Genomic DNA, 25,681 nt, shown 5'->3' with positions numbered 1-25,681 from the left:
TATTCCCCCCAAGAAGCAAATACTTTAATACATTATCAACTCATCAACTGTGTGTAAAGTAGTTAACATTAGCTTCACCCTGACCAGGTACAACTGTAAAATGCTGCTTAAGGAATCATGCATTAGCATTAACAACCTAAGGATGTAAAATATCAGTCACAGGGACTATTTCTTTCCATAATGAGTGCTATTTTTAATAATTTTCTAATACTTATGTGCTTTTACTGATCGTAGTGCTGCTTCCACCACAAGTTTCCATCTTGATTCTTTTGAAAACAAAGAAGAAATTCCTCTATTCTTATTCTTTGTTCCTGTACAGTGGTGGTCCTGCATAGATGACAGGCTATTATTGGTATATTTAGCATATTAACAATGCTTAGATGCTACAGTAAGATATCTACAGTATCTGCCCAACCATTTTTTTCCCCCACGTCATCTAATAATAAGAATGTATGTCCTCCACCTCTAACCAGAATCTCCAGGGACGAGGCATTTGCTTTCCTGTTGGCCCTCACACTGCTCAGACAGCACAATGGTCCATTGATTTATAAATACGCCAACAAAAGAGTTTAAAATAAAACAAAATAGAACCACAAAGGGTTTTTTTTTTTTTTTTGCTTTTTTTTTTAAACCAGTCTATTTTATTGCATTCTCTTTTTTGCATCAAAGTCTTAGTCACATGTTCCACTCTTCATTCAACAAAGTGCATTGATTAGACAGCAGTACTGGCAGAAGTAACTGTAGTGGTGATAGAGTAGTTTGTAATCTTGCAGTGTGTGTGGATATTTTCTATCTCATGTGGCCCTTAGAAGTCTCACTTTGCATTCATACTGTACATTCAGTTGATAGAGGGAGTCATCAAGGCACTGTATTGTAATAAAAGTACAGAACACTTACTAGAGAGCGAGTTTTAACCTTTGAATCTAAAAGCCAAAAGACACAAGCTCAGGTATTGAAAAGGTCACTGCCTCCTCGTGTTAGAAAACTAGAATTTCTAAAAGTAAAACATGAGAAATATGTTTGATTTTAACAAAATAACTGTCGGTGCATTTTACAAAAGCTACTCATTAAAAACAACCTGACACCACTAGGCTACTCTGCACATTTTCATTACAGTATGACTCTACAGGCAAAATATAAAAATTAAGTCAACATTGCAGTCAAAAGGGACGGGGGCTGCAAATGTGGGTTAGGACTTCTCAGTTTGGATGGCGCCTTCAAGCACATGACCGATGGTTTTCCAGTGGGGTCCAGTACGGCCTTGGGGAGGGGGTTGGGAGGGGCTGTCTGAGGGGGTCTGAGTGGGTCAAGCGTCATGGGTCAGGGAGGGACAGAACAGGAGGCTCCTTCAGGCTGAAACACAAGACAAACAAATGGAAAAAAAAGAAGCAGAAGGGGAAAAAACAAAAAAACAAGGTCACACACTTCCCAGTCATCTGTGTTGGCTGAAGGAGCCACCACCAACACAACCACCACCACTGCTACGGCTGTGCCACCCAGCGTGCCCGCTTCTCCGGAGGCACATCTGAAGCTCACTTAGCAGCTTCCTCTAACAAGGCGTGACAAGGGCTCGCAGGGGCTGGGAGACGGCAAAAAAAAAAAAAAAAAAAAAAAACAGGAAAGGAGGCAGGAGAGAAACACTGCCATTCCTTCAAAGCCCGCTCTAGAGCTCTTCCTGCAGAGGGTCATAGATGTCTGACAGGAGAACTAAAAGACAGGCTTTGGAGATTAGGATTATTATTATTCTCATCATTGCCATCATCATCATCATCACTGCCACTGCCTCAGAGGGACAAAAGAAAAAAGGAATTGTGGGATTTTTTTTTTGTTACGGCTCCAGATGATCCCCAGGCACTGTGTGTGCTCACTGAAGCTATTTGCAGTTAGAGAGTAGTGGCAGTCCCTTGTAAATAGGCTGCTGCATGATTTTGCTTCCTCTGACTGAGCACCTCAAACAAAAGGCAGCCAAGGTGAAGCAAGGAGAGTATCTGCGATTTATGCATCTTATATGTAAAGGCAGGAACATTACATTACAGTTAATATTATACTACTGCTTCTTAGGTTCAGTATATAGTGTAGATAAAGCAGACAGGTTGAGTAATTGTTGTTATTTTACAGTGGCCTTTGATTTGATAGCAGGGTCAGAGGCACACAAAAAGCAAAAAAAAAAACCTGTTCAGAATACTGGTTTATCTTTTTAATTAATCTGGTTACATAAATGCCAAATATAAAAGCAACACAGAGGGGACATATTCATGCTGTGGTAATGTGTGCGACCAGTTCACACAATGCTGCACTGCCCTCCAGTGGTAAAGCAGAAGCATTAAAACATGACGAGAACGCCTCTTACCTGGACAGTAGTAAGTTAACATCATCCACGTCACCCGGCTTTATCTACTCAGCCTCTTCCTCCTGTTAAAAGAAATAATCATGGTTACTTAAGTGGATGACAGTGTTAGACTATCAGCGAGAATGTATTAAAATTTGTGTTTTAAGTGACTTTGTGTCAATTTTAGATTATTATATTAAATTATTCTGATGGCAGAAGTTTTTATTTGTAGAAAAATGAAACAATCCCAGTGAAAATTGGGGCAGTCTTCATCTCAATGACCCAGGTCAGATCCACTGCAGGGAGGGGGATTAGTGGATTAAAGAAAAAAGATTACAGCTGGATATGTTTGGATTGTTGTACAAGTAAAAACAACAATGATACTTCTGACAGAGATGGTAAAAAATAAAAAAATAAAAAAACAGCAGCAGGAGTTTTCCTCTCTACAAAAACAACTGTCTCTCTTCCACTTAAGACTGCTACACCAGCCATTACTGGGGTTGAACTAGCAAGATGTTCATCCTTCGTCTTAATAAGAGTGAGTCAAGATTGTTTTTTTCAGGCACGTCAAGCACAGGCAGCAGTTCAAATGGACAAAGCAGATTTGACTCTTTACACTGTGATACTACCTGTGTTTCTTCCACGTCTTCCTCTTCTTCTTCCTTTGACACATTAAAAAGAAAAAAAAGAAAGAAGGAGGGGGAGTTGTGTGAAGTCATGGTCCAAATGATAGGAAGGTGAGAGGACTTCATGTTAGTGGTTGTAGGGTGTGAGGGGTGGGTTAAAAATGGAGAAGTAATCCGAGAGAGGTGAGGTCAAAAGCAGTGACGGCAGGAAGGAGAGAAACTAATGACCTAGAGATTTCTGTATATTCTGAGATGAGACAAGAGTGGAGCTTAAGACGGTACACCATATAAAATGTTTTAAATTCTGAAACTACAAGTCACTATATGTTGTATTTAGGTGTAATCAAGCTGCACTGGCTGCTCCTTATTAGTACAGTTCTGCCTTCTTGAAGTAAACAACATGCTCACCAAGGGACAAAGGGAGTTGACATCATTATCTATAATTGGCCGCCATTATCACTCGTTCCCATCCAGTCGTACAACTTGGGTAGTTAGTACCAAAACACTGTCACACAAACAGATCAACACAACCTGGAAACAAATTAGGCAGAAACATTTCTGTGTGTTTTTCTCCTCTGAGTATTCCACAGTAACAAAAGGTGCTCCATCTCCTCCATCCTCTTTGGAACTTGTCATATTCACTTTGTTTCTGAGCTCTCACCGTGAAAAGAAACAAAAGCCATGACTTCTTTAAAAAAAAAAGAGTAAAAGACACGTCCCCCCCTTGTCAAGTCAGTGCTTCCCCCTGTCCATGCAACTTCACCAAACTGAAAACAAGTCCAAAATATGCTCATGTGCACACAGGCTGAGGTGAACAACACAACAAAACTTTCCACCTGTTCTTAAGGCATCAAAACAAAAAGGTATAACTGTCTTGGCAGGCTCTGAGAAAATTCAACACTGCACTAACAACAAATACTGTGAGGTGTCATCTCTGAAGTAATGCTCATGGATAAAATTCAGAGCTGTGTCACATTCCCACACTGCGCACTGGACCGCATGATGCAAGACTGCCGAGGGGAGAGACAGTAGAGGCGTTTACATAAACCTGTACATAAAGTCTTTGTATGCAATCACGTCATGCATAAAAATCCCAATCTGATGACTCACACCATGCAAAACATGGGCAAAGTGAAATCCGAATATACCTCTTGTACTTCAGCCTCTTCTTCTTCCTACAGAAGATTAAATCAGGTTGTGTTTAGAGTCTAGACATCGAAAATAAGTTATAAGAATAGGCAACCTACTGGACTGTATACGACTGGTATTTCTGTTACCTCACTAAATCCACCTAAAGTTTAAGTAAAATATTGGCATATCCATCATGCTGCACACCTTCAGGCATCTCTATGGAAAAAAATCTACAAGTCCATGCAGCACACAGAGAGAGAGAGAGAGACAGAAGTCGACAGAAGTCGACAGAAGTCAATAAAGCCTAAAAAACACAAGACGCCACAAACCACGAGAAACTACCTCACTGCCTTGTTCGTCTTGCTCCTGCAAGAGAGGTCGGACAACAACGACAAAATAGATGGAAAGGTGGAAAGGAGAGAAGGCAAAGCAAAGCAAAGCGGTGAAGCGTACGTGATAGAAGATCAGGCAGAGGCTGGAATGTCTCAGAGAGGCAGAGTCCTCTCGACACAGCACTTAGAACAGGGACATTTCTTTAATCTGATTTTTTTTAAACTAGATTTACTGAGACTTCGCAGTGTTGTACTCTAAAGCAGGCAGATCCTGATTTTGGATCTGGTTTGTTCTGAACCCCAGAGGGTATTTTACCCTGAGTCACCTAAGTGCTGTGTGGAAAAGCATGGAAAGTGGCTGAGATTGATCATCATGAATCTTAACCCAGAAACATGAAACCTGTCGTCAGATGGGTAAAAAAATTATATTTTTAAAGGTGAAACGACATGTTCCCCCATGTCCACAGTGGAAATTACATTGTTGTATGTGCGTGCATGTTCAGATGTGTGGCAGAGTCATAAAGACTTATTGTAAATTCATTGCACTCTTAATAGAGGACGTAAGTGATAAAAGGGACTTTACATTATGAAGTAAATTACATTATTATGTTATAATAATGCTTCTACTGTTGGCAATTCCCTTACGACAACCACTGGAGGTCATAGTTTAATCATCACTGCATCACTGCATATAAAAGTGCACACACCTAAGGTTACAGGCAAAACCTCTCTGTATGGCCAACAGTGTTGTCCTGTATCTTGCACTTTATTCTGACTCTTAACACAGATGCCACGCTGCTAATCTAGCTACAGTATGTGATTGGTCCCTTTTGGCCTGACAGCATGGCAAACTCATATTCGTAAACCAGTGAAGAAGAAAGCTTGATATACTGGGAGGTGGCAAAGGAAGCAAGAAAATGACTCTAAGGGATAGGGGGTTGAAAAAAAACTAAGGGACGCTAGGGGGCAGGTAAAAAAAATATCACATGAATCTACCTCAAGCTGTCGTAGCTCTTCTTCCTCCTATAAGGAATAACAGATAGCAGGTCAGCGGGCTGTGTGGGGAGCAAAAGAGCACCACAGGCATGCGCTACAGAAAGGTCTTCAGATTTAAAATGGAAACTATGGGGATAGTTGAGGTTGTCAGGAAACAGCAACAGGACTGGGAAGAAATGAGGAAGAGGATGTTAGCAGAAAGAGAGGTAAACAAAATGGTTAAAATTGAGTGATGAAGGGTAGAACAGACAGACGGGGAGAGAAAGGTGAAGTCTTGAAGTGAGCAAATTAAAGAGTACACAGATGAGTGGGAACAGCAGACCAAGACCCCCTCCCCTCCCACCCTCGCTCAACCAGAGCAGCCTTCCCTGACCTCTGCACCATCAAACCCACACTGCTGGTGACTATATGGAGGAAACCGTAGAAAGAGACGATCACCGATGCACAGTTACCTCTGACTGCAAATCCTCTTCCTCCTGGAGGGAGCAAACCAAGAGATGGACAAAAGGGCAAAGAAGGGAGTCAAATGCCATGTGGTGTGTGCATGAGGAACATGAAGAACCTCTGAAACTGACGTCTCTGAGTTATGTGACTCGAGTGAAGTGATTTAAATGGACTGGAACACGGACTGAGGAAATGTTCTTAAATGCAGACAGACGTGTGTATACATCACTGTACTGTGATGCCCCATGCATGTACATGTTTTACAGTACAAACCAGCTGCCAAAGTGTTGAGTTCAAAGTTAACTGTAGCATTTTTGTACATGTTTGCAGGAGCAAATTAAGTTTAATCAACAATCTGCCTCAAAATGTCATTTCAGTGGTATGAAGGCTGTTAAATGAGTTTGTTGACATGCACTCCCACCATGAGTTATTTTCTGTGCAAATTGGCACAAAGAGGTTAAAATGCTGGCAAAAAGATGCTCGTTTTAGTTTAGATTACAAAATATTTTTTTTAAAACTCAAATGCCACGCTGACATGAGCAGCTACTACAGTGGAGAAAGTAGGTGATAAGCAGCTTGGAAAAAACTGGACGTTGGGAGTCAGCGCTGAATGAAGAATGTTCATATTATTTGTGGAGGTTAATGCGTCTGAGCAAATACCTGTCAAATGCTGAGTGAGACTACGGATTGAAAAGTAGTTTGTGATATCAACTAAGCACTATGAAAGACTTCTGTTAAATGATTTCTGATCTGACAGTTAAACCCTAACCCTACGAGTTCGGCTCGTGTTAGTTAATCATCATCTTAAGTGACATTTCCCGAGCAAGGATCTGGCAAGCAGACATGGCTGGGCACTGGTGAAGACTGGTCAGAGAGGACTGATTCTAAAACAGCAACTACTGCTAAGAAAGGAAAGAGTTAGTTCATGAACATCCACTCAATGTATTTCACATGCATCCCATGGTATGTAATTAATCACGTGAACGATGTTAGCTTGAAATAATGAAACCGAAACATGTTCTCATTACCACTAATGTTGGCACAATGTGTACTGACATGAACCGATAGTGTTTGCTTTTTTTAATTACACCCTTTCACATTTGGTACCAAGAACGCCAAACGTGTTCCTTCTTACCCTGTCATCATCAGCTTCTTCCTGTTCAAGGAAAGGCAAGAAAGTCACTGAAACACAGCCCCCCCTTAAGCTTTTAATTGAGTTCAGTGTGTGCTCATAAACTTTAGATGAACTCACCTGTTCTTCTTCCTCCTCTGCATGGGCCTGTTAAAAGAGAAGAGAAGACATCATTAGAGATTTCAGATGGACAATGGAGAATATTCCCTACAAACATGAATATCTGTACTGAGACACAACAACAATCTCAGATTAGGCTGATGAAACCACACAAATTGGGGTGTTTGTGGGACCCTACTGACAGGACAGTTAATGGCGAATGTATATGCAGTGTAATGTGGGTTGAATCATCAAGACACATGATAACAGAGGAGTTGACAAAATACAAAGGGAGGTGACAAATGAAGGTAAATTTAAGGCAGAAACAGGCGCAGAAATGCAATAACAGAGCGGTTAAATGTCCAATGGTGCTAAAGGGACAAACAGGGAATGATGAAGAGGAAATGAAGCACATTGTGGGTTAGTAAATGATTGAATCCAGGGAGAGACTTGAGGAGGAGATGCAGAACAAGGACGACAGGAACTTAAAAAGGAGGCAAAATCCCTTGAAATGGGAGGAAAAAAAGACAATGTTAAAGGGAGAGTAAAGATGCTGAGGGGAGAAAAACAAGAGCATTCCAGGAATGATGGGAAGATGGAGGAAAGAGACATTCAAAACACTCAAGAAATGGAGGGAGAGGCCAAGCGCTGGGAGGTCGGTTTCTAGTTTAAGTGGCAATTACTGTGTCTTCAGTGACCTCGTCTGTTTCTTCCACCGCCGCCTCCTCCTCTGCAGGGGCCTTGTCTCCTGCTGTTTCTTCCTCCATGGCTTCATCATCTGCAGTCTCTCCTTCTGCTACCTCCCCCTCCTCCTCCCCCTCTTCGCCGTGTGCATCCCCGTTACACTTCTCCACTGGAACCTCCTTATTGTGAGGTGAAAATAACAACTGGTGATCAAGGGCAACAAATATGATTTAAAAACTTTGAATATTAATGGCATGGTTCAGACAGCACTAAGAAGAAGAAGCTCATCAGTTGGGGAAGATCAAAATGTAGGGTGTTAGTCAATCCTGGGAATAAAGTGGAGGAGGGAAGAAGTAGCAGTGGAGTTGGAGACTGGAGTGTCAGTGCTCTGCATGAAAATCACAAGTTTGTAAAGATGCATCATGAGCTATCATAGGTGAGAATCAGTCATGTCCTGTGGGCAGTAGTTCATTTTGGCTAATCCACTTATTCACTTTTAGAGTTAGATAAGAAGATCAATACCATCCTCAGCAGCCAATTAGCTTAGCTTAGCACAAAGGCTGGAAACATAGGGAAATAGCTAGCCTAGCTCTGCCACATGCTAACAATATTCACCAAGAAGAACCTCTAAAGCTCACAAATTTAAACATATCTTTTTTAATTAACCTGTGCACCATATAAATAACAATTTGCTATTTTACAGGGTTTATGTGCCAGACTATAAAAGATTAAACAAACCATATATAACTTTAGAGGTGCTAGTAAGTGGATTTGGATTGTTTCTGGTCTATGTGCTAGGGTAAGCTAATGTTCAAATGCTTCACATTTAGCATACAAACAGGCAAATAAGCGTATTCCCCAAATTGTGGAACTGTTCCTGTAGTCAGGCTAGTTAACGGTGTTTAATAAATAAGCAGTAAAACCAGTGGGGCAACTGAAATCCTGCTGGAAAACAAAATGCAGCTAAAATGAACTTGGTTTGCTCTTTCTTCACGTAGCACTGCATTAAACCCTGTGGGATAAACAAAAGGAAGATCACAGGTTCAGCTAAGCAGAACTCTTCAGTTGTGTTTTTAGCAAACCTGAGGCAATAAAATAAAAATAAAATCCATTAGATGTTCTTCAGCTACTTTAAATTCCAAAGTAGGAAATCAGTTAAAATATCCTGTAATGCAAGAAAGTATATAAGTGGAATAAAATCATGCTTATGAGGACTTATAATTGGAAGAAATTAAAATGTCATTCCATTTTAAATATGGTTAATGTAGAGTTAAATGCAGAAAATGAATGGCACATGTTTTTATTTGGGCTACAGTTTGTTTTATGTGCACTGTGATGAAACAGGACAGCAGGGATTTTCTTTGGGGGGGAAAAATGTTAGAAAGTATAAAAAGACGTAAAATGCTCTTTCAAAACTAAAATAAGGAAACAAAACATCAAATTTCACAGTGTAAATCAAACATAGTACATTTTATAAAGTACTAAATGAGGAGAGGACTGTAGGAACATGGATCTGTGGCAGTCTGAGGGATGCAAAGACACAGTGTTATAATGACAACTTGGTATACTGTGTTACTGTGAAATAAAAAAAATAAATCACTCGTGCAAAACATAGAAAGATTAGTCAATGAGAGGACTAGGACAGGAGGAAATTAAGAGTCTGTTCAAGGCTTGGACAGAAGGGGAAAGTGTTACACTGGATGGAAAGGAAAAGGTGAGACACAGAGAAAAGAAACAAAACATGAGGGAAAAGTGAAAGTCACAGCAGCTTTACTATTGAGTCATCAAGGTTTCCCTCTGCATTAGTTTCTTCGGCATGGGTCCCGTTCTCCACAATGTGCGCCTTGTCGGCCTGCTCTGCTTCCTGTGTCAATGAAATGATCAGATTTAACACAAAGTACATTCTTGTGAAATGGCCTGAAAAGAATCCTAAAATATCTTGATGTAAAGATCAGACACTGGAATGGTTGTGAATTTAATTTTGATGTGTTTAAAGAAGTGAATTTTATCTCGTAAGTGTGGAGAGAAGGCAAGACGATTGACTATTAAGATGGATTGACAGCATTTTGGACTCTATAATATTACTCTGACTCTGGTTTAAGTTTAGTTTGACTCTTGTAAACTCATGCAGCCTGTATGCAAGCTATGTGATGACACAATAATAAAAACCTCATCGTATATGCAGGTATTTGGCAGGCGTTAACTTAAAACCCTGTGCAGGACCTTGAAGTCTTTAAATAGCCTCGGTGTTAAAAATCCTACTTCCTGTCCAGGCCCCAAGGAGGCGGGACTTAGACTCTTAACCTGTTGTGCCACACCTGAGCTGATAAGAGGCCTGGATCAGGCCCTGCTCCCTTTGTATACTGCATCATGCTCATCTTCATGTGATATTGCCTGAAGTTCTATGTCCTGAAGTCGACTGTGCATCAGCTGAATTATTTCAGTAAGTTTTTGACATTTGTTGCAGTTAAAGTAAAAGTTACAGTAAAAGAGGGCTTTTGATTTGATTAAATCATCTGTAACAGTCAGCTACCTAAGAGTGGCTCTGCTCCGCTCTTCATGCTTGTGTCAGTGTGTCAGTGAAGAGGTTCTTTGGTTAACTCTGCTACAGTTTTCTACACTGAGTTTTTTGCCAAAGACAGGTAGGTGCTGAATTAATTATACTGTTCATACAGCCTGCCATAGGGGTAAAAAATGTGATTATTTTGTTTATTTTTTTAGACACAGTGGAAAATAGAAAATCGTTCCAACCTTTGACCCAGGAGGAGGTGGCAGCCCCAGGAAGGCATACACTGAGTTGTCTTCCTTGGCATCGAAGAATGTGTCATAGTCCTGCACGAAAATATGAGAAAATGTTCTTTAAAAATCCACAACATCTTCTTTTGCTACTTACTCATCATGTGCACTCAGTGGAGCAGCTCTGTACATTGTTGTAACTGCTTATACAGTAAAATTCCCTTAATTTGAGATCATGCTGTTTGTTTTTAGCAATTCTGCCGATTGTTTGAGATTTTTATATCCCTTGTATTATGTCTGTATATTATTATTAATGTGTGTATCTGACCCCTGACAGATTCCTAACAGATCCTACCTTCCATTTGGTGCTGTTTGATGTACCTACCCCCGAGCAAGAGAAATGTATTGGAGCAATAAGAAGTCAAATCCTGTAAGTGATGCAAACTGTTTACATTTAGAGGGCGAGAAAGTTGTTTGATATTGTTATTTTGTATTCAATGTATAAGGTCTTAATGAAGGTGTGAAAATTTGCTTATTTATATTTTATACTGTCTTTTCTATTCTGTGTGATTTAACCAGGACAGAGCAGCAACCAGGATGAACAATAACAGGTAAGGAAAGTTTTATGTAGTAAAATAACTCACAGATACTTTCCTCTGATAATAATTTATTGTTCTCTGTGCTCCATGAACCACATTAAAAGTAAATTTTGCACTTCTCTGCAGATGTCCCCACATTTTGGATTGACATCTGGAGCTGACCCCTGGCTAATAAACACAAGTCTACAGCACAGTGAGTCCTCAGTATGAATATACTCACCCCGCAGTAGCTCTCTTCATTGAAGATCTGAGGGGGGAGGGGGATGCCGTTGGCGGGCTTCTTCTCCTCAGGGACATTCTGCCTCATCCACATGCGGTTCTCCTCGTTGCAGGCGATGTCCAGCTGAGCGTAGTCCACTTTAAGAGCCTCCAGGAAGGCGACCACATCTTGCTGCTTCTTTTTGATCTGGGAGGCAGAAAAAATAACGTTAAGCTTCTAGAAAATCAACACTGATTGTACAGAGTGTGGGGAGAAAAAGTGCTGCACTCTGGTGTTTCTACCAGACTTTAATGTGCACCATTTAAATATAACACAATGAGTTCAAATCAGGTACATGACACACTCCCCCTCTCCTGGTCTGCTGTCCTACCAAATCACTGATGCCCCTTTTATTCTGACTAGCAGGCAGTACACACTTCCACTGGACATCACTGCATTGTTCAAACCCTTAAACGCTTAATTTCCTGACATTGTCTCAGAAATTGTGCATTTACTAATTAAAATATTTACGTTTTAAAATAATAAAACTTGCCGTTAGTGTGGTTGTTTTTAAGGGGGACTTTATCATACCTGGACAATAAGTGCTTGAAATATAGATGTGAAATAACTGTTAATATTTAGTGCCTCTTAAATCAGAAATCTTTATTTCTTTCAGTCTGCATCTAGTTACTGAGAAACTATAACATTAATATTACATATTCAAATATCAAAGATCTGACGTGGTTCAGTGTGAAGCTACAGTGTGCTCCAAAGCACCAAAGACTTTTTAACACAGTATTTAATGCAAATATGCAGCTGTAGGCCAAACATTTAGAAGTTAAAGACGTCTTATTGTGTTGAACAATCCCTGAAAATTTCAAGTATGTTGCATGAATAGTTTTAAAAGTAATGACTTTGCAGTTTTTCAGCAACACTTGTTTATTAGAGCCTCAAAGCCCTTTAGCCCTTTTTGAAGCTTCATATCTCAGAGACAAAAGAAGATACCAGCCAAAGAAACTTCCACACTAGTTGTTGGGTACAATGACATTAATTACAGGAAGGACAAAGCAAATCCAGGATGGTCAGTCAGGGAGGTTTTCTAAACTGTTGATTTGATGTGGAATAACTTGTAATTGTTAGTTTGACTGTAAATGTAATGTGAAAATGTTACTTTAAGCTCTGGGAAACTGTGATGGTCTATTTTTTGTTGTTTTCTGACAAATTATGGTCTAAACAACTAATCTATTAATCAAAAAGGCATTCATGTTCATCTCTAAAACACAGTATGGGGAGCTTGCACTTTTCCCATAAACTCAAACTCAGTGAGGCTCTACAAACATGCAAACAAACCAGGTCTTTCTGCTGTGAGACAACAGTCCTGTCCAACTGGGCCACCATGCCACCCCTGGGCCAGTTCAAGCTGCTTACTTAGCTTTGCCAAAAGTAGACCTAGAGGATGAATTCACCCTCCCTGCACTGGTTATCACCCCACCTAGTTAACAGACAGTTGCTTCCAGCTTTATCTGATCACAAATGGTATAAAAAGGTTTCTTGAGGGCGAAACTTTACCATCACTCTTTATGTGGTCTCAAGCGTCTATATAGCGGGGTCCTAGATTTGAATAAGTTTGGGAGCCCCCCTCTTCTAGAAAACTCTGCATATGAATCAGATCGAGTTGCGAATGAACGAGCACTGAAAGCACCGCTCAAACATCTAAATCTAAACTTGAATCAAGTCATACACATGCCAGCGGGCTTTACATGCGCGAAATCACAGGCGGGTGACATTAATTTCGAGGTTTAACGCTCTTGGTTTAGTGTGAGTGAGAAGTCCGGGTCGGTTTTAAGGAGCATACAACCGGGAAAGCTCACTCTAATGAGAAATGATTCGCACGGGCTGAATGCTTACCGCAGTGGATCCCGATGAAGAGGCGAGGAAGACTTTGATCACCATTTTTTCCTATATATTTTGTAGAGTATGCAACAAGTAGGCTCTTAAAGGAGCAGGCAGCCTCCTCTATTATTAGAGCGCACCCAGGACGGAGACATAGCACTGAGATCACACACACACACACACACACACACACACACACACACACACACACACACACACACACTGCTGGGGTTATTTTTGTCTCGGGGCTCCATTAGTGCAGGATTGGTGGGATGGGCTGTGGGGGGGGGGGGGGGGGGGCGCAGCACCACACTGACTGATTGGCAACTTCAGCTGTCCGTCGGCGCGGGCGACAGTGAGGTTAGTCTCCAGCTTCTTGCTGAGTGCATATATGGACAGAAATAGCACTGACCAGCACTATAGGCTGTAAGTCTTTGGTTTCCAAACGCCAGCACTCGGACCTGTTCAGAGTCCTCGGTTAGGATCCCCGAAATACAACAAAAGGGGAAATGCTGTTGTGAAACTGGGACAATGCGACCCTGCGGTTCCACTCTCTCCGTCTCTTTGTCCTGGTCAAAACAAAGTAAAAACATCTTTACGTGTAAATAATCGAGAATATTAATCAAAGCTGCCGAAACCAATGATGAGAACGAAACTAATGACTGAGAATGTGTACTTTTCAAAATGTTTAAAAAGTAGAAATGATGTGGCCTACATACACCATCATTCAAAATATATGTGGACACTGAAAATAAAATTGAGCGCATCTTATACAAACATACAGTCTAATCTATAGACATATGAGCTCACATATTTTATTGACTTTAGGGATTTTTTTCCGGACTTCCATCATTGTTCCACTAGTTACCATGACAACCGTAGAAGCATCTACACAAAAAGGCCCCTAGCAACCATTGATTCACTCATTTATTAACTAAATATTTACAACCTGGATGCAGATCGCTCCCCTCAAAAGCAAGAAAGGTATGAAGCTCCCGTTTTTCAGAACACACCAGTTAAGCTGAAGGTGAAGGAAAGTTTTAAGAATCAACATTTATCTGGCTTGTTTTTTTGTTTTGTTTTTTTCTTTATGCAGGCCTTTTATAAGCAGATTTCTTTGCAAATCTTTAGCTAAAAAGCTGCATTTGTTTTTATCATATATGGTTTAAATATGGTTACTTAAACTTTTATGTAGTTTAATTAAGGCTTGTGTTTCTTTCCCTCTGTGAAAAAGCCTGTAAAAGAAGTGATGAGTGACAGACAGCAGAGGCTGATGCAGCAGGCCTTGGCTCACAAGAGGGACAGTGACGCTGTGAGCTGCAGCACTGACACCTCCAGGTGGTCCATTCCCTTTAAACTGTGTTCACAGTACTTACCTGACTGTGAGGATCAAGGTGACTCACTCACAGACGAGGCCTCAGAGGCCGAGTCGTCTGAGAAGTGGCAAGGATTAAAATCATCCTGGGAGGAAGAAAGGTATTTTATTTAACCTGATTTCACAGGTGTGTAGTAGGAATGATGTCATGAATTAATACTTTTCCCCCTCTCCAGGTAAAAAATCCCAAGGTGCCTACAAACAGAAGACAAACTATGCCGCACACTGCCATGTCCTGAAGCTGCCTCAGATCAAACCCCTGCAGGTTCCAAAGCAGAGGATCCAGTCTGCCAACTTGAACCGCATCAGGGATTTGAAGAGCCAGGTGTGGGATCTGCAGCAGCAGCTGAGTGATGCCCACACTGAGAACAAGCTGCTGAAGAGGCTCCAGCATCGCCACATGGTGGCACTGCAGCACTTCCAAGACACTGAGGGCAGCATTTCACAGGTTGGTTGGTTTATGTCCCTCTGGTGTCCCCCCCTGCTCAGTCAGATTGGAATCATTGCCAGATCATTGTGTGCACAGGAAGCCACAAAGACAAAAACCCATCCATAAATGTTGGAATGCTTTTATCTGCGTGCACCATGCGTTCTACTGCTGTGTGTTGTCCAAATTTCAAAACCTACTCACTGGTTCATCTCCTCTTATTCCTCATAATTCTCCAATTCCTCAAATTATTTCAACATCATCCCTGTTCCCAGATCCTCACCAAGCACAACAACGAGGCCAGAGTCCTGCAGGGGCTGCTCCGTGACACCCGTGCCTGCCGTGACCAACTGGCAAGGCAGCTACAGGCCACGGAAAATAAGTTGCGGAATACAGAGGCTGCTCTCCAGCACCTGCAGCTACTCAGCCAGGATCACAGCCTTCTGGAGAGGGAGGAGCTCACCCTCAAGCTGGCCCAAGCCACTGCCCAGCTGCAGGAGAAGGACAAGAGGATACTGGTATGGAGAGGCTGGGTGGAGTGTGTGTGTGTGGGAGTCCAGCGTCTCATTCACCAGAGCTCATATCTGGCAGCATCTGTGGTTGAAAGCCCAAAAAAGCAGATGGTAACACTGGTGATATAAATAGGAACAGGAGTGATTTTATTCCTTTGTTCATTTTCTCCTTCTGTATTCTAGGACTTGGAGAAGAATCTTGAACTGTGCCAAGCCTCGTTCAATCGCCAGTTAGCCGCTGAAAAGAAAAAGATCAATGAGGCAAGAAAGATTTCCTGCTTTCTACAAGAGCAGATATATCAGCTAACCACAGAAATTCAAGTGAGTTGAAAAGAGCTGCTCTCTAGTCATTGCTAGGGATTATAGAACGAGCAGGACCACCAAGTTTTGAATCCCATCATTTCCAAATTAAAGTCAGACTAAGCATTTATGGGATAATTGGGTTAAGATGTCTGGATCAATATTTTCCACAGACGACCGTCCATTAGTGAACCACTGATTCTGAGGGTTTAATGATCGGTGGTCTCAGATGATACTGAAAAAAACTAAACATTACAAATCTTTGTTACTATTCTACATAAACATTTTACAGGCATAGATTTTCAAATCAATCAGACTGTGAGTTCACTACATTTTTTGTTTCCCTCCTCACAGGATAGAGAGAGAGAACGAGAGACCTGCAATATTTACTCCCACAGATTCCTAAAAGCATCGACCAAAAAAGGTAGAAAAATATTTTATAGAAAGAACTCCAACTCATCTCTGACTTGCTGCCACGTAGTGGGTTTTTGTCTGAAACTCAGTCCTGATTTACAGGCAGTCAAAGCAAGTTGGTTCAAACGAATGGATTTGTCCTTCCTCCCACTGAGGCTGCAAGTCATTTCGAGTTAGAGACTCGTGAGAGGCTGGAGGAGCAGAACTCTCTGAACTTGGTGCATGATTGAAATATTGCTTAGTGTATTTTTAGAGTTTTTGACTTTTCAGATCTATATTCTTTTGTCATTTATGCATTTGCTTCATCACCCAAATCTCTAATTTAGCACTCATACTAATCAAGCCTGTGTGTCATTTCAGTGTTATGATCCAGTGCCAGAGTTTTTAGAAATTGAAAATCCAGCAACAGAGGATCCTGCAGACATCACGTCAGAGGAGATTCAGGGTTGTTACAATCCAGTGCAGGAGTCTTTAGAAACAGAGAACACAGAGACAGAGGATCCTGCATGTGTCACATCAGAGGAGAATCGTCATGAGGATACTGAGATATATGCAGGTGAGCACTTGATTAATGCCAGATATGCATCATATTTTTATAACACACAAAGCCAAGTAGTTTGAAATAAAAATACCAAAGTGGTATTTATCCACCAACAACTCTCTTCAGGATGTGCAAACAAGACAAAGTACAAATATTTGTTTTCAGACACTAGTGAGCAAAACAGTTGTTCAGAGAAGAGCCCAGAACATCAAAATGAGAGGGACAGTGCAGAAGAAAAGGAGGTATCAGAGGTATCACAGGAATCAGATGCCCTGCTGGTGTTAGAAGAGCAGAAAACAGAGGAACATGAACGTGAGGTGTCCCACATTTTGGAAGAGTCTCTGAATATACCTGAACCTGTGAGAAAAGGATTCAAGCTCCCCAAAATCAAACACAGCTATACCTTTAAACAAACTATTGAGAACCTACACAGTGGAAGACCAGCATATAGCAGTGTGGACACGGGTCCCTGGGAAAACCCCAAGAACCCGACAAAGGTGGAGGTCCTCAGTGAGGGGATTTGAGAACTTACTATTGCTATAAAAAGATGCCACAAAAACAATGTGGATAAAGTTTGGCTGAAGTGGCAGTGAACTGGGATTTCCTCATGTTTTTTGTTGCTAATATTTTTCATTTCTTTGAATAAATTGTTTTCTGACTACACACAATCCATTGTGGTTTATCTTATGTTTTAATCAATTAGTCTGACTGAAAGAAAACTTGACATGTTTTTATTGGTCTGACATGTTTTATTGGTCGACCCCAAATTTGTAAAGTGACAATAAAACAAAGCTTTTCTTTGTTATCTTTTATTTTAAAAAAGGCACCTCAATATTTCCAAACCATTACATTTTAAAATAATATAGAATCAAAACATTCTCACAATTAACTTACAAAATTATCATCACAACATTAAATGACACCAAAATTACTGTGTTGCAGAATGAGACACCAAAATGCACTGCATTTTGACCTGGAGCAGCTGACAAAAAAATAATCATAATGGAACAAAACTGTACCTTTCATTAACAAAATGTTGAACAATAAGTTAGGAGAACAATGTGTTTAATGTTTATGATCACAGCTTTTCATCCCTAGCTGACGGCATGAAGTCCGAGTGTTACTACTTTGTTGCAAACCACCAACCAGCATGTGATTCCCACTCCACCTGAAAGGAGAGAACAGCTCTGTCAGTGGATTAGTAAGTAGATTAGATTTGATGAAGAGAGGAAAAGTATGATATTGTATTTTACATAGAGACCAAGTGATTATCTAAATTATGTTGATGAAAAAACTATATTGTGTGTGTTATATTGTGTTATTGGAGGCGTCCTGCTTGTTTTTGTAAATAAATTGTCTTACATTTAATCAAATACAAAAAAAGCCCACTTTGGTTGGCAGTAACTCTGAGTCCAAGACAAAGGGACAATAAACTACATCTTGATTACCTGCCACTCCTGTTGGGAAGGCCACAAGGCGCTCCACTGGGGCAATCCATCTACTGGGGACCACTGTCACTGGATCAGAGTAATACTTCCATATCAAAGAGATCATCAGAGCAGCCTGACGAAGAGAGAAAGATACAGGTACATAATACACGATAGGTATTAGATTGTTATGATGGAAGTGATGTCAACTCTAACATTATATTTCTTAAAACTGTCAGAATAAAGTACTAAAATAGCATGCATCTACTTACAATCTCCACTTACCTGCAGTATATAAAAGACGATGTTCACCACCCATTTCATTTTGGCTTGTTGTGCTGTTCTTGATTTCACTGCAAAAGGGAGGAAATATATAACTGTTAGACACAATACATTGATTTTAGCAGTAATGTTGCCTTCAGTTATACTGCCCCAGTTACACCTGTTGATCAGATTGAGCTGCCATTTTGGTAGGGACTATGAGTCAGCTGTTTGGGGGTCATGACGACATGGTTGAAGAATTTATCAAAGTCATATTGAGTATGGCACTGCACCACATATTGGTCATACGAGACTGAAACTGCCAGGGTGTAGTTTGAAAGAAACATCGACGCTGAAATGATCTGCTGCACACGAGTGTAACACTGATACTCTGTTTAGCCACTTCCTGTCTGCACCTGAGATGATCCTGAGGCAGGGGGTGAGGGACAGCAAAAGGCAGCAGCTGCTCTCAGCCAAGCATCTTATCCAAACCCCCACCCACCCACTACCCACCACCACTTCCTGCTCGTGGTGGTTTTAAAGTGTGAATCTGCTGCAGTAGACACGAACAGGTGTGAAAGGTACAAAATGTGCTGTTTAGAGACATGACAGTGTATCACCATACATAATCCTTAGTGTTTCAAAAGGAAAAGATGCTATACTGTCACTATATGTTGATGTCCTTAAATGGAGCTTGTAATCAAAACTTTTAAAAGCCAGTCTGTTGCTAATGTACTGAGCTTCATTTTTAGGGCTCCTGCCCATCATTTATCCTTTTAGTGTCAGAAACTACTACGGTTTCTCACCATGTGTCTTCAGCTTGTCTGTCATCTTGTTGATTTTGCGCTCCAGTCTGGCATATCTCGCAAACTCATCCATCATGCTGATGGAGGACTGCTCCTTCTTCATCTCCTGAATCTCAGCCCTCATCTCACTCTCCTGCTCAGCATCTTTCTGCACCATCTTTGAGAGCTTGAAAAAAAAAAAAAAGAAATTAACAACTATTAATGAAAGAACAGGGGGACAGGGTGTATACGTAATGTGGGATATTATTGATTATGGATGCAGAAGCTCAGTCACACAGCTCTTATGTTTTCCTCCTGGACAATAAAAGCCACTATCCCAGAGTTTTAGCAGATTTGCATTATGCTAGGCTAACTTTAGCACTGATGCTAATGTGTAAACACAGTTACACAATCGCCTAACGTTACAATTGGCTCCATACATTTGAACAACGATGCGGCACAAAATGACCACCTCTTTATAAGTTGTAATACATATCCCGGGTTCCCAGGAAAACCCCACCCATGTAGCATTATCCATTAGCTGTACAGCAAATTAAGCTAGTCAACAATGGTCTGCTGTCTGTGAAGACGGAGCTAACACACTTAGCAATCATTACACGCCTTCAGCCTACACCTTTAAGTCAAACATTTAACGTTTTAACAATAGCTCCATACTTACGAAAGAGGATATGGTCGGCAGGAGTGTTTTCATGAGGTTGCACAGAAAAACCGACCCCAGCACAAGGAACCACGCATACCCGGTCGCCATGTTTTCCTCTCCTCCCTCCAGTCAGCCTCCTTGTTGCAGCTGTGTGTGTGGAGCTATTGGAGTACACGGCGCAGTTACATAATAATTAGGCCATTCAGGTTATGCTGGTAAATAGCTGAAGGTAAACGAAAGCTATTTAAAACAAACTCATTTAATATAATAAGTTTATTAGATAGCACATTACTAGTGTGGTTAAATATGATTCAGAGGGGTGTGCATTTACTCATAATGACTGCATGTTTTTTAATATTTTAAGGCTTTGATAGTGAAATAAACAAATACAGATCACACCCGGAAAAGGCTGCATTATAATGTTTATTCACAGTCGTGTTTAATACCTCATAACGTATGCGTGTTTTTTTCTACATTCCCAATGTATTGCACACACCCTATAAAAAAATCGCGTGATTAAAAAGTAAGAGTTGGCTGGGTTCACTGATTGGCATACAGTCCTGCCCACACAGGTAAGATGTTATGGTTCAAAAATATGCTGCTTCGACCTCAAAGCCAATCACTGGAAGCAAGGGGCGGGGGTTTACTCTTCCTGTTGGGTTGGTAGGATAAGGGATAAAATATACCGAGAGGGGGATCCAATCCGGTTTGAGCTAGTTCTGGTACTGGTCGGACGTTTATGTTAAGTTACAGATCGCACTGGAGGTGTAGGCAACAGAGGTGTAGGGTTGACTCACATTTCATTTAGTTTCTTGAAGTGTTAAAGGCTGTGTTGTTCTTTTTTTAAACCCCTGCCGTACAATCTAAGCAACAATGGGAAGGAAGAAAGTAAGTTAAAATATGCAGAATCTGGAATTTTGACAAATAGCTACAGTATATTTATTAACATTCATTAAATGCAAATGGCTGCGTTTTGATCTCGATACAATGTGTCTTTTCACACTGCATGAGCTGTAATGTAATGATAGAAATTGTTGCTACAGTGTGTCCATGTGCATGCATGAAGTCCACCTTTGCTGCGCTCAGGTCTGTCGTGTCTACCCTGTTGATACAGGGAAGTGGCGCCTTTTTACTTAGTACAGTGGCAGCATGTCTTTACATCGACCAAGTTTGCGAATGGCACGATCTCTCCAACGCGACTGCTCTGTAATTCGGTTGCTAAAACAGATTTCTAGCTGTGGTTTAATAGTAATAATTAGCCTTCTCTATGTGCTGAGATCAAACAAAGGGGTGTAACCACCCTCGATGTACAGGTTGCCATTTCAAGGAAATTCCTTGCGTATTTGCCGCTGGATATTTGAACTTAATTTGGCTCGAACGCGCTACTATTTAGGGAGTTATTTACACTTAGAGTATTTCGACTCGTTATGTGAGTAATTCCAGCCTCACGGTGTTGAGATTTTGACCTCTGTCTGCGCGTACTGTAAAACGCTGGTGCGCGTCACCCTTGAGGTGTACAGTCTTTTCTTTAGGAGCGTCATGGCAGCTGATGTTTCCTCGAAAAGACAGCGACACATCTGGCCGTTTTAACAGCAGCTTGTATAATAGTCAAGTCGGAGAGGTCTTTTTTTAATGGAATAACCCCGAGGTTTGCTCACGTTGGGAACATAAAGCAGATTCACTGTACGGATGTTTGGAAGCGCATGTGGAGATGGAGCGACCCCGTTCACCCCTCTTCCTCTTAAAGTAGCTATGTCTGCTTAGCAAAAAAGCATTTCTGTCTCATGAATGATGCGCCACGGAATACACTCGAACTGACTTAACCCATTTTAGTCAATTTAGGAACGTGTCAGACTCCCCTCCCCACTTTAAGATTGCACAATGTCTTTGTGACTTAAGGGGAGGGAGAGGTGCCCATCCCCCCTTTGCATTACACACCCACTTTAGCTCACTCATGAATTGTTCTTAGCTTATTAATTTCTTTTTCCTCCTTCTCTGTCTCTCACAGTCCACCGGTGAAGCAGATGCCACTGCAGAGGTTAGTATTCACGTCTTGACACCTAGACTGACCCAAACTGACTGTGTCATCCAAACTGATGCCAAAATGAACATTTTGTTCTATTTTCTGTCAGGACAAAGAGGAGGGGCCTGGTTGATCCAGAATGGGCACTTACATAGTTTATTGCAGCCCGGTTTTAATGCTGCAAGTGAGAAACTGAGGCTGTAAGGATAACTGTGTTAGATGGATTTGATGCACAGGTTAGGATCATAACCTGGTCACTCTTTTGACTTTCTGGCACTGCTCAGCCTCTAGGGGGCGCTATGCAACCCCAGCCTGATCCCAATTTGCTTCATTGCCCTTTTAAATGAGTGCCCTGACTGTTAAGTTGAGTTGTAGGGTACTCAGAAATAATTCTTGCAAGACTACAATTATGCACTTAACTCAGGGTCCATAGCATAAACACCACATATTGCAAGTCCCACAATGCAATGTTTCACCTTTTGCCCCCAGGAAGACAATATAAAGTAGAGCTGTGCAGAAAAAATGAATGAGAGTACAAGGAAGCAGCTTCACTTTCAGTCTTAGTTTCATCAAGATAGTTTGCAAATGACACAGTTTTGTTTATTTCTCCCGTCAAGGATGTTACTGTGTGTTTTCACCTCTGTGATTTTTTGTGTGTGTTTGTCTATTTTAATTTTCACACTCACAGGAAACCTTTTCACACTTCTGATTGTTTGTAAATATAATTCAGACACTGCTGCATTTGAGTGAGTTGTAAGGATTGTATATACTTTTTAAACTGCTCTATAAACAGTCTTGTTTATTTATTTTCCCTATTACTGGCTGTTATTTATTCTACATGGTGCACTCAATCAGACCTTCAGCTGAGCCATGTGTCATGCACATATATTGGTGTATAAAGCTGCATTACTTCTCTCTTGTGCTGATGGCACCACCCCATATTGGGTAACAGTTGTTTCATCATTAATCGCATGGGGAAAAAGTGTTATGTGGACTCTGACTCTGTATTATGTGTGTCAATACTTTCAAATGATGGAATTAACATCTTGTTTTATGTGACATGTTTAATCCTCAGCCACGGAGAAAGTCTCTAAGGTTGTCAGAGGTAAGCTTTACAAAGCCCAGCAAAAACCACGTCACCTTAATAAAAGCAGCACTCTATTATAACTATAGATATTTTTTTGGCCTAATGTGATGCATAATTTTTTGACGTATGTGTGTGTTACAGAAAGAGGCACTGCCAAAACCAGAGCCAGAAAAGACAAAGGTAAAAAGGAAAAATTCTGTTATTGCACAAGAGCACTGTATCCACTTAAAATGCACTGTTTTATTTTCTATTGGTTACATGTGACTGTGCATTTCATGCTGCGTGGTTTGTTTTCGACATGGCAGCCAACTCCCAAGGCTAAGAAGGTGAAAGAGGCAGCAAAGGCCAAGCCAGAGGAGAAGAAAGAAGAACCTCAGGCAGAGAAAGAGGAGGCTCCTGCAGAAAACGGAGAAGCCAAAGCTGAGGAGGTATGAGAGCTTCGCCTCCTTGTGACTCTTGCCACATGTGAAATTCACTCTTTTGTTTGCACTTGAGCAATTTTCAAAGAGAACTAAATGATGAAGCATGTTTTGTCCAACCTCCGACAGGCCGCAGCAGCGGATGAGGCAGACGACAAGGAGGGCAAGGCTGAAGAGGAGGATAAAGCAGCAGAGTAGTAGTGAAACCCCCAAAAACTCAGTTGCCAATGCTTCCTTTACCTCCTTTCTTGTACAATGCAGAGAATATTTTTATCTACTATTTTCTTAAGACAGCAGTGTTTTTAGGGATGTGATTGCAGAGATGCATTTAAAAAAAATACTACAGATTTCATTCAATTTCATGGCTTCTGTGAAGGGAAAGTTTGCGTGAGTATGTTTTGTTTTTTGTTTTTTTTCTTTCATTGTACTTGTTTCTTCTCTGTCTCTCTTTTGCCTTTTAGGTTGTAGTTTTCTGCATGACATGCAGTCGTGCCTATATCAGGAATTTGATGATCAGTTCCGGGAGAGTTTACCTGAGACATTCCTGAGGTGGCATTTTGAGGGATTTTGTAACCTGTACTGTTTTGGAATTTCATACATCGTGATGCTATGTGTTTGATAGAAAATAGGATGATTGGAAGTTTGAGAGTTGTGTTCTATGCTAAGTAACATCTTGTTCACAACGTTCACTTTAATAATGTTCACTAGTACTGGAATCGATCATGTTGATTTTTTTATTTTTTTTGGCAGTCTGTGATGGTACATTTGAGGGCAGTTGATTCGTATTCTCAGCTGGGCTCAAAACAAAATGCATTACAGAGTCAATCATACTTGCTGTGTTTATCCTTTTAGGATAACTGTATTTCCACTTCAGTCAACAAAATGTATTTGCCACAAATCTGTTGTTGTATCATCGTGGTTTTGGGATTTCTCTACTAATGTACAGTTTCTTCCTTTTTAAAAAAAGAAAAAGAAAAAAGGAAAAAAAAGAAAATGTTTTCTTTGTTATCAGTGGTATAAAATGCCAATTAAAGTGGGAATTTCTCTTAAGTGTTTAAGTGGTTCTCATTACCTATGTGCAGTATTACACCCTACTGTGTATTCCATTCTGTGATTAACAGGTGTTTCCCTTTTCTTACCATAAATCGATTACTGATATTTTTAACCACTGAAGTGAGAACATAATTATATCGTTTTCCAGTAAGAGCACTAATGGAGATATATCTTATAGCTATAAACCTAAAGTAGGCAGACTGATTTGTTCGAGATCCAGTTGGATATTAGTTATATCATATACATTTCAGGTATATTCATATAGCAGCTGGTTTAACTTCATGTGCTTCACTTCTGGAGAAGTATTAACTACATGTTGTCACGTATTTCTACTCAACAATACAAAATATGATGGTTAAACATCTTTTTAAATTGATAGCATCATCCTAACCAGGAATTTGCTAAATGTTTGTAGTGTACAAAGCTTTATAAAAAAAAACGTAACTATTAGTGGCCAGATTAACTTGTGTTAAATATGCAGTTGGACTCCTTTTGCCTCCAAATTTCTATCAAATATAGGACATATAGTGCACTATATGCAGACACCACCCACTGCTCTTATACTGTAATTCTATGTGGCCACAGGTGTTCTGCATGTCAGTTTGTGGTAAATCTGATGAAATGTAACTTTAGTTAGAAGAAAGCACCATGTGACCATAGCATAAAATACAATGATAATCACTATCATATTTTGACACAGGGCCCCTGGTCTGGTTGAGCCTAAAAACTGAGCCCCTTTGCCAAGTTGGTAATCCAGCCTTGCTTGACCCTTCAGGTTCTCCTAACCTACAATATATCCAATAAATAAGGCAGTTGTTGGTAAACAGTAGCCTGTGAGTCAAGTACGAAGTTTTCACTTTCATGTTTCATTCCCAGTGACTGTTACCTTGTGATATCTAACACTGGCACCCATGATGAGGGCTGGGTGTAAAGGCTTTCTAGGTTGAGCTGTTTGACAGCACATGTTGCTGCAATGCATTCTAATAAACCTGCCACATGAATAACGTAGATACATACCATTCCACTTCTGTTAAATGAAACAATATTCAACAGCTTTAGCCCACATGTCTGCAGCAGATTTGTGTTGACCATATTTTCATTCAGTATTAAATGAACATTGAACATTAACAATTATTATTTGGCCAAATGAGCATTAAATAAGCTGCGGTAACTCATTTATGATTACTTTAAGATTA

The 25,681-nt window shown here is 40.6% G+C and overlaps 4 protein-coding genes and 1 long non-coding RNA gene across 35 annotated transcripts; 3 read left to right on the top strand and 2 right to left on the bottom strand.

Moving 5' to 3' along the window:
- Positions 1–796: 796 nt before the first annotated feature.
- sh3bgr (SH3 domain binding glutamate-rich protein) lies at positions 797–13,421 on the bottom strand. Of its 31 annotated transcripts, XM_051065465.1 has the most exons (13): positions 13,216–13,421; positions 11,329–11,514; positions 10,525–10,605; positions 9,548–9,637; positions 7,788–7,952; positions 7,111–7,137; positions 6,994–7,014; positions 5,867–5,890; positions 5,415–5,441; positions 4,104–4,130; positions 2,959–2,991; positions 2,351–2,412; positions 797–1,353 (listed from the first exon to the last, which is right to left on the bottom strand). In XM_051065465.1, exons 1-12 carry the CDS (start codon positions 13,258–13,260, stop codon positions 2,395–2,397), a joined length of 744 nt encoding a protein of 247 aa, XP_050921422.1. In that variant the 5' UTR covers positions 13,261–13,421; the 3' UTR covers positions 797–1,353; positions 2,351–2,394. The 31 variants fall into 31 exon arrangements, with proteins under 31 accessions (XP_050921422.1, XP_018517588.1, XP_018517587.1 ...); XM_018662072.2 differs by lacking the exon at positions 2,959–2,991; XM_018662071.2 differs by lacking the exon at positions 4,104–4,130.
- Positions 9,679–11,303, top strand: LOC127139044 (uncharacterized). The gene is made up of 4 exons (XR_007808873.1): positions 9,679–10,216; positions 10,847–10,939; positions 11,089–11,120; positions 11,235–11,303. It is a non-coding gene; the product is annotated as an uncharacterized LOC127139044 (long non-coding RNA).
- A 1,028-nt stretch (positions 13,422–14,449) lies between the features above and the next one.
- On the top strand, positions 14,450–17,450 carry LOC108873761 (lebercilin-like protein). The gene is made up of 8 exons (XM_051065516.1): positions 14,450–14,594; positions 14,752–15,023; positions 15,278–15,520; positions 15,698–15,835; positions 16,169–16,238; positions 16,331–16,446; positions 16,589–16,784; positions 16,935–17,450. The coding sequence occupies exons 1-8, from the start codon at positions 14,450–14,452 to the stop codon at positions 17,291–17,293; spliced, it is 1,539 nt and encodes a 512-aa protein (XP_050921473.1). The 3' UTR covers positions 17,294–17,450.
- A 47-nt stretch (positions 17,451–17,497) lies between these two features.
- get1 (guided entry of tail-anchored proteins factor 1) lies at positions 17,498–20,081 on the bottom strand. Its single transcript, XM_018662089.2, has 5 exons — positions 19,922–20,081; positions 19,264–19,429; positions 18,482–18,549; positions 18,218–18,332; positions 17,498–17,937 (listed from the first exon to the last, which is right to left on the bottom strand). Exons 1-5 carry the CDS (start codon positions 20,009–20,011, stop codon positions 17,864–17,866), a joined length of 513 nt encoding a protein of 170 aa, XP_018517605.1. The 5' UTR covers positions 20,012–20,081; the 3' UTR covers positions 17,498–17,863.
- Positions 20,082–20,596: 515 nt separating this feature from the next.
- si:ch73-281n10.2 (Non-histone chromosomal protein HMG-14A-like) lies at positions 20,597–24,482 on the top strand. Its single transcript, XM_018662090.2, has 6 exons — positions 20,597–20,791; positions 21,912–21,941; positions 23,002–23,031; positions 23,155–23,193; positions 23,319–23,441; positions 23,562–24,482. The coding sequence occupies exons 1-6, from the start codon at positions 20,777–20,779 to the stop codon at positions 23,628–23,630; spliced, it is 306 nt and encodes a 101-aa protein (XP_018517606.1). The 5' UTR covers positions 20,597–20,776; the 3' UTR covers positions 23,631–24,482.
- Positions 24,483–25,681: the final 1,199 nt, after the last annotated feature.

The sequence above is a fragment of the Lates calcarifer genome, linkage group LG21 (genome assembly GCF_001640805.2).
Source record: "Lates calcarifer isolate ASB-BC8 linkage group LG21, TLL_Latcal_v3, whole genome shotgun sequence".
NCBI classification, from domain to species: domain Eukaryota; kingdom Metazoa; phylum Chordata; class Actinopteri; family Centropomidae; genus Lates; species Lates calcarifer.
The sequence above is the reverse complement of the archived record's forward strand: the minus strand, read 5'-3'. Positions and strand labels throughout refer to the sequence as shown.

Coding starts and splice junctions, on each gene's coding strand:
- sh3bgr (XM_051065465.1), bottom strand. CDS start 13,260: ATGGTGATCAAAGTCTTCCTCGCCTCTTCATCGGGATCCACTGCG. Junction 7,953..9,547: donor GAAACCTTGATGACTCAATA/GTAAAGCTGCTG, acceptor CCTCACAATAAG/GAGGTTCCAGTGGAGAAGTG. Junction 5,442..5,866: donor AAGAGGATTTGCAGTCAGAG/GTAACTGTGCAT, acceptor TATTCCTTATAG/GAGGAAGAAGAGCTACGACA.
- LOC108873761 (XM_051065516.1), top strand. CDS start 14,450: ATGAGTGACAGACAGCAGAGGCTGATGCAGCAGGCCTTGGCTCACAAG. Junction 15,521..15,697: donor AGAAGGACAAGAGGATACTG/GTATGGAGAGGC, acceptor TCTGTATTCTAG/GACTTGGAGAAGAATCTTGA. Junction 15,836..16,168: donor AGCTAACCACAGAAATTCAA/GTGAGTTGAAAA, acceptor CCCTCCTCACAG/GATAGAGAGAGAGAACGAGA.
- get1 (XM_018662089.2), bottom strand. CDS start 20,011: ATGGCGACCGGGTATGCGTGGTTCCTTGTGCTGGGGTCGGTTTTTCTG. Junction 19,430..19,921: donor TGCCGACCATATCCTCTTTC/GTAAGTATGGAG, acceptor TTTTTTTTCAAG/CTCTCAAAGATGGTGCAGAA. Junction 18,333..18,481: donor TCGTCTTTTATATACTGCAG/GTAAGTGGAGAT, acceptor TCTCTTCGTCAG/GCTGCTCTGATGATCTCTTT.
- si:ch73-281n10.2 (XM_018662090.2), top strand. Junction 21,942..23,001: donor AAGCAGATGCCACTGCAGAG/GTTAGTATTCAC, acceptor TTTAATCCTCAG/CCACGGAGAAAGTCTCTAAG. Junction 23,194..23,318: donor CAGAGCCAGAAAAGACAAAG/GTAAAAAGGAAA, acceptor TCGACATGGCAG/CCAACTCCCAAGGCTAAGAA.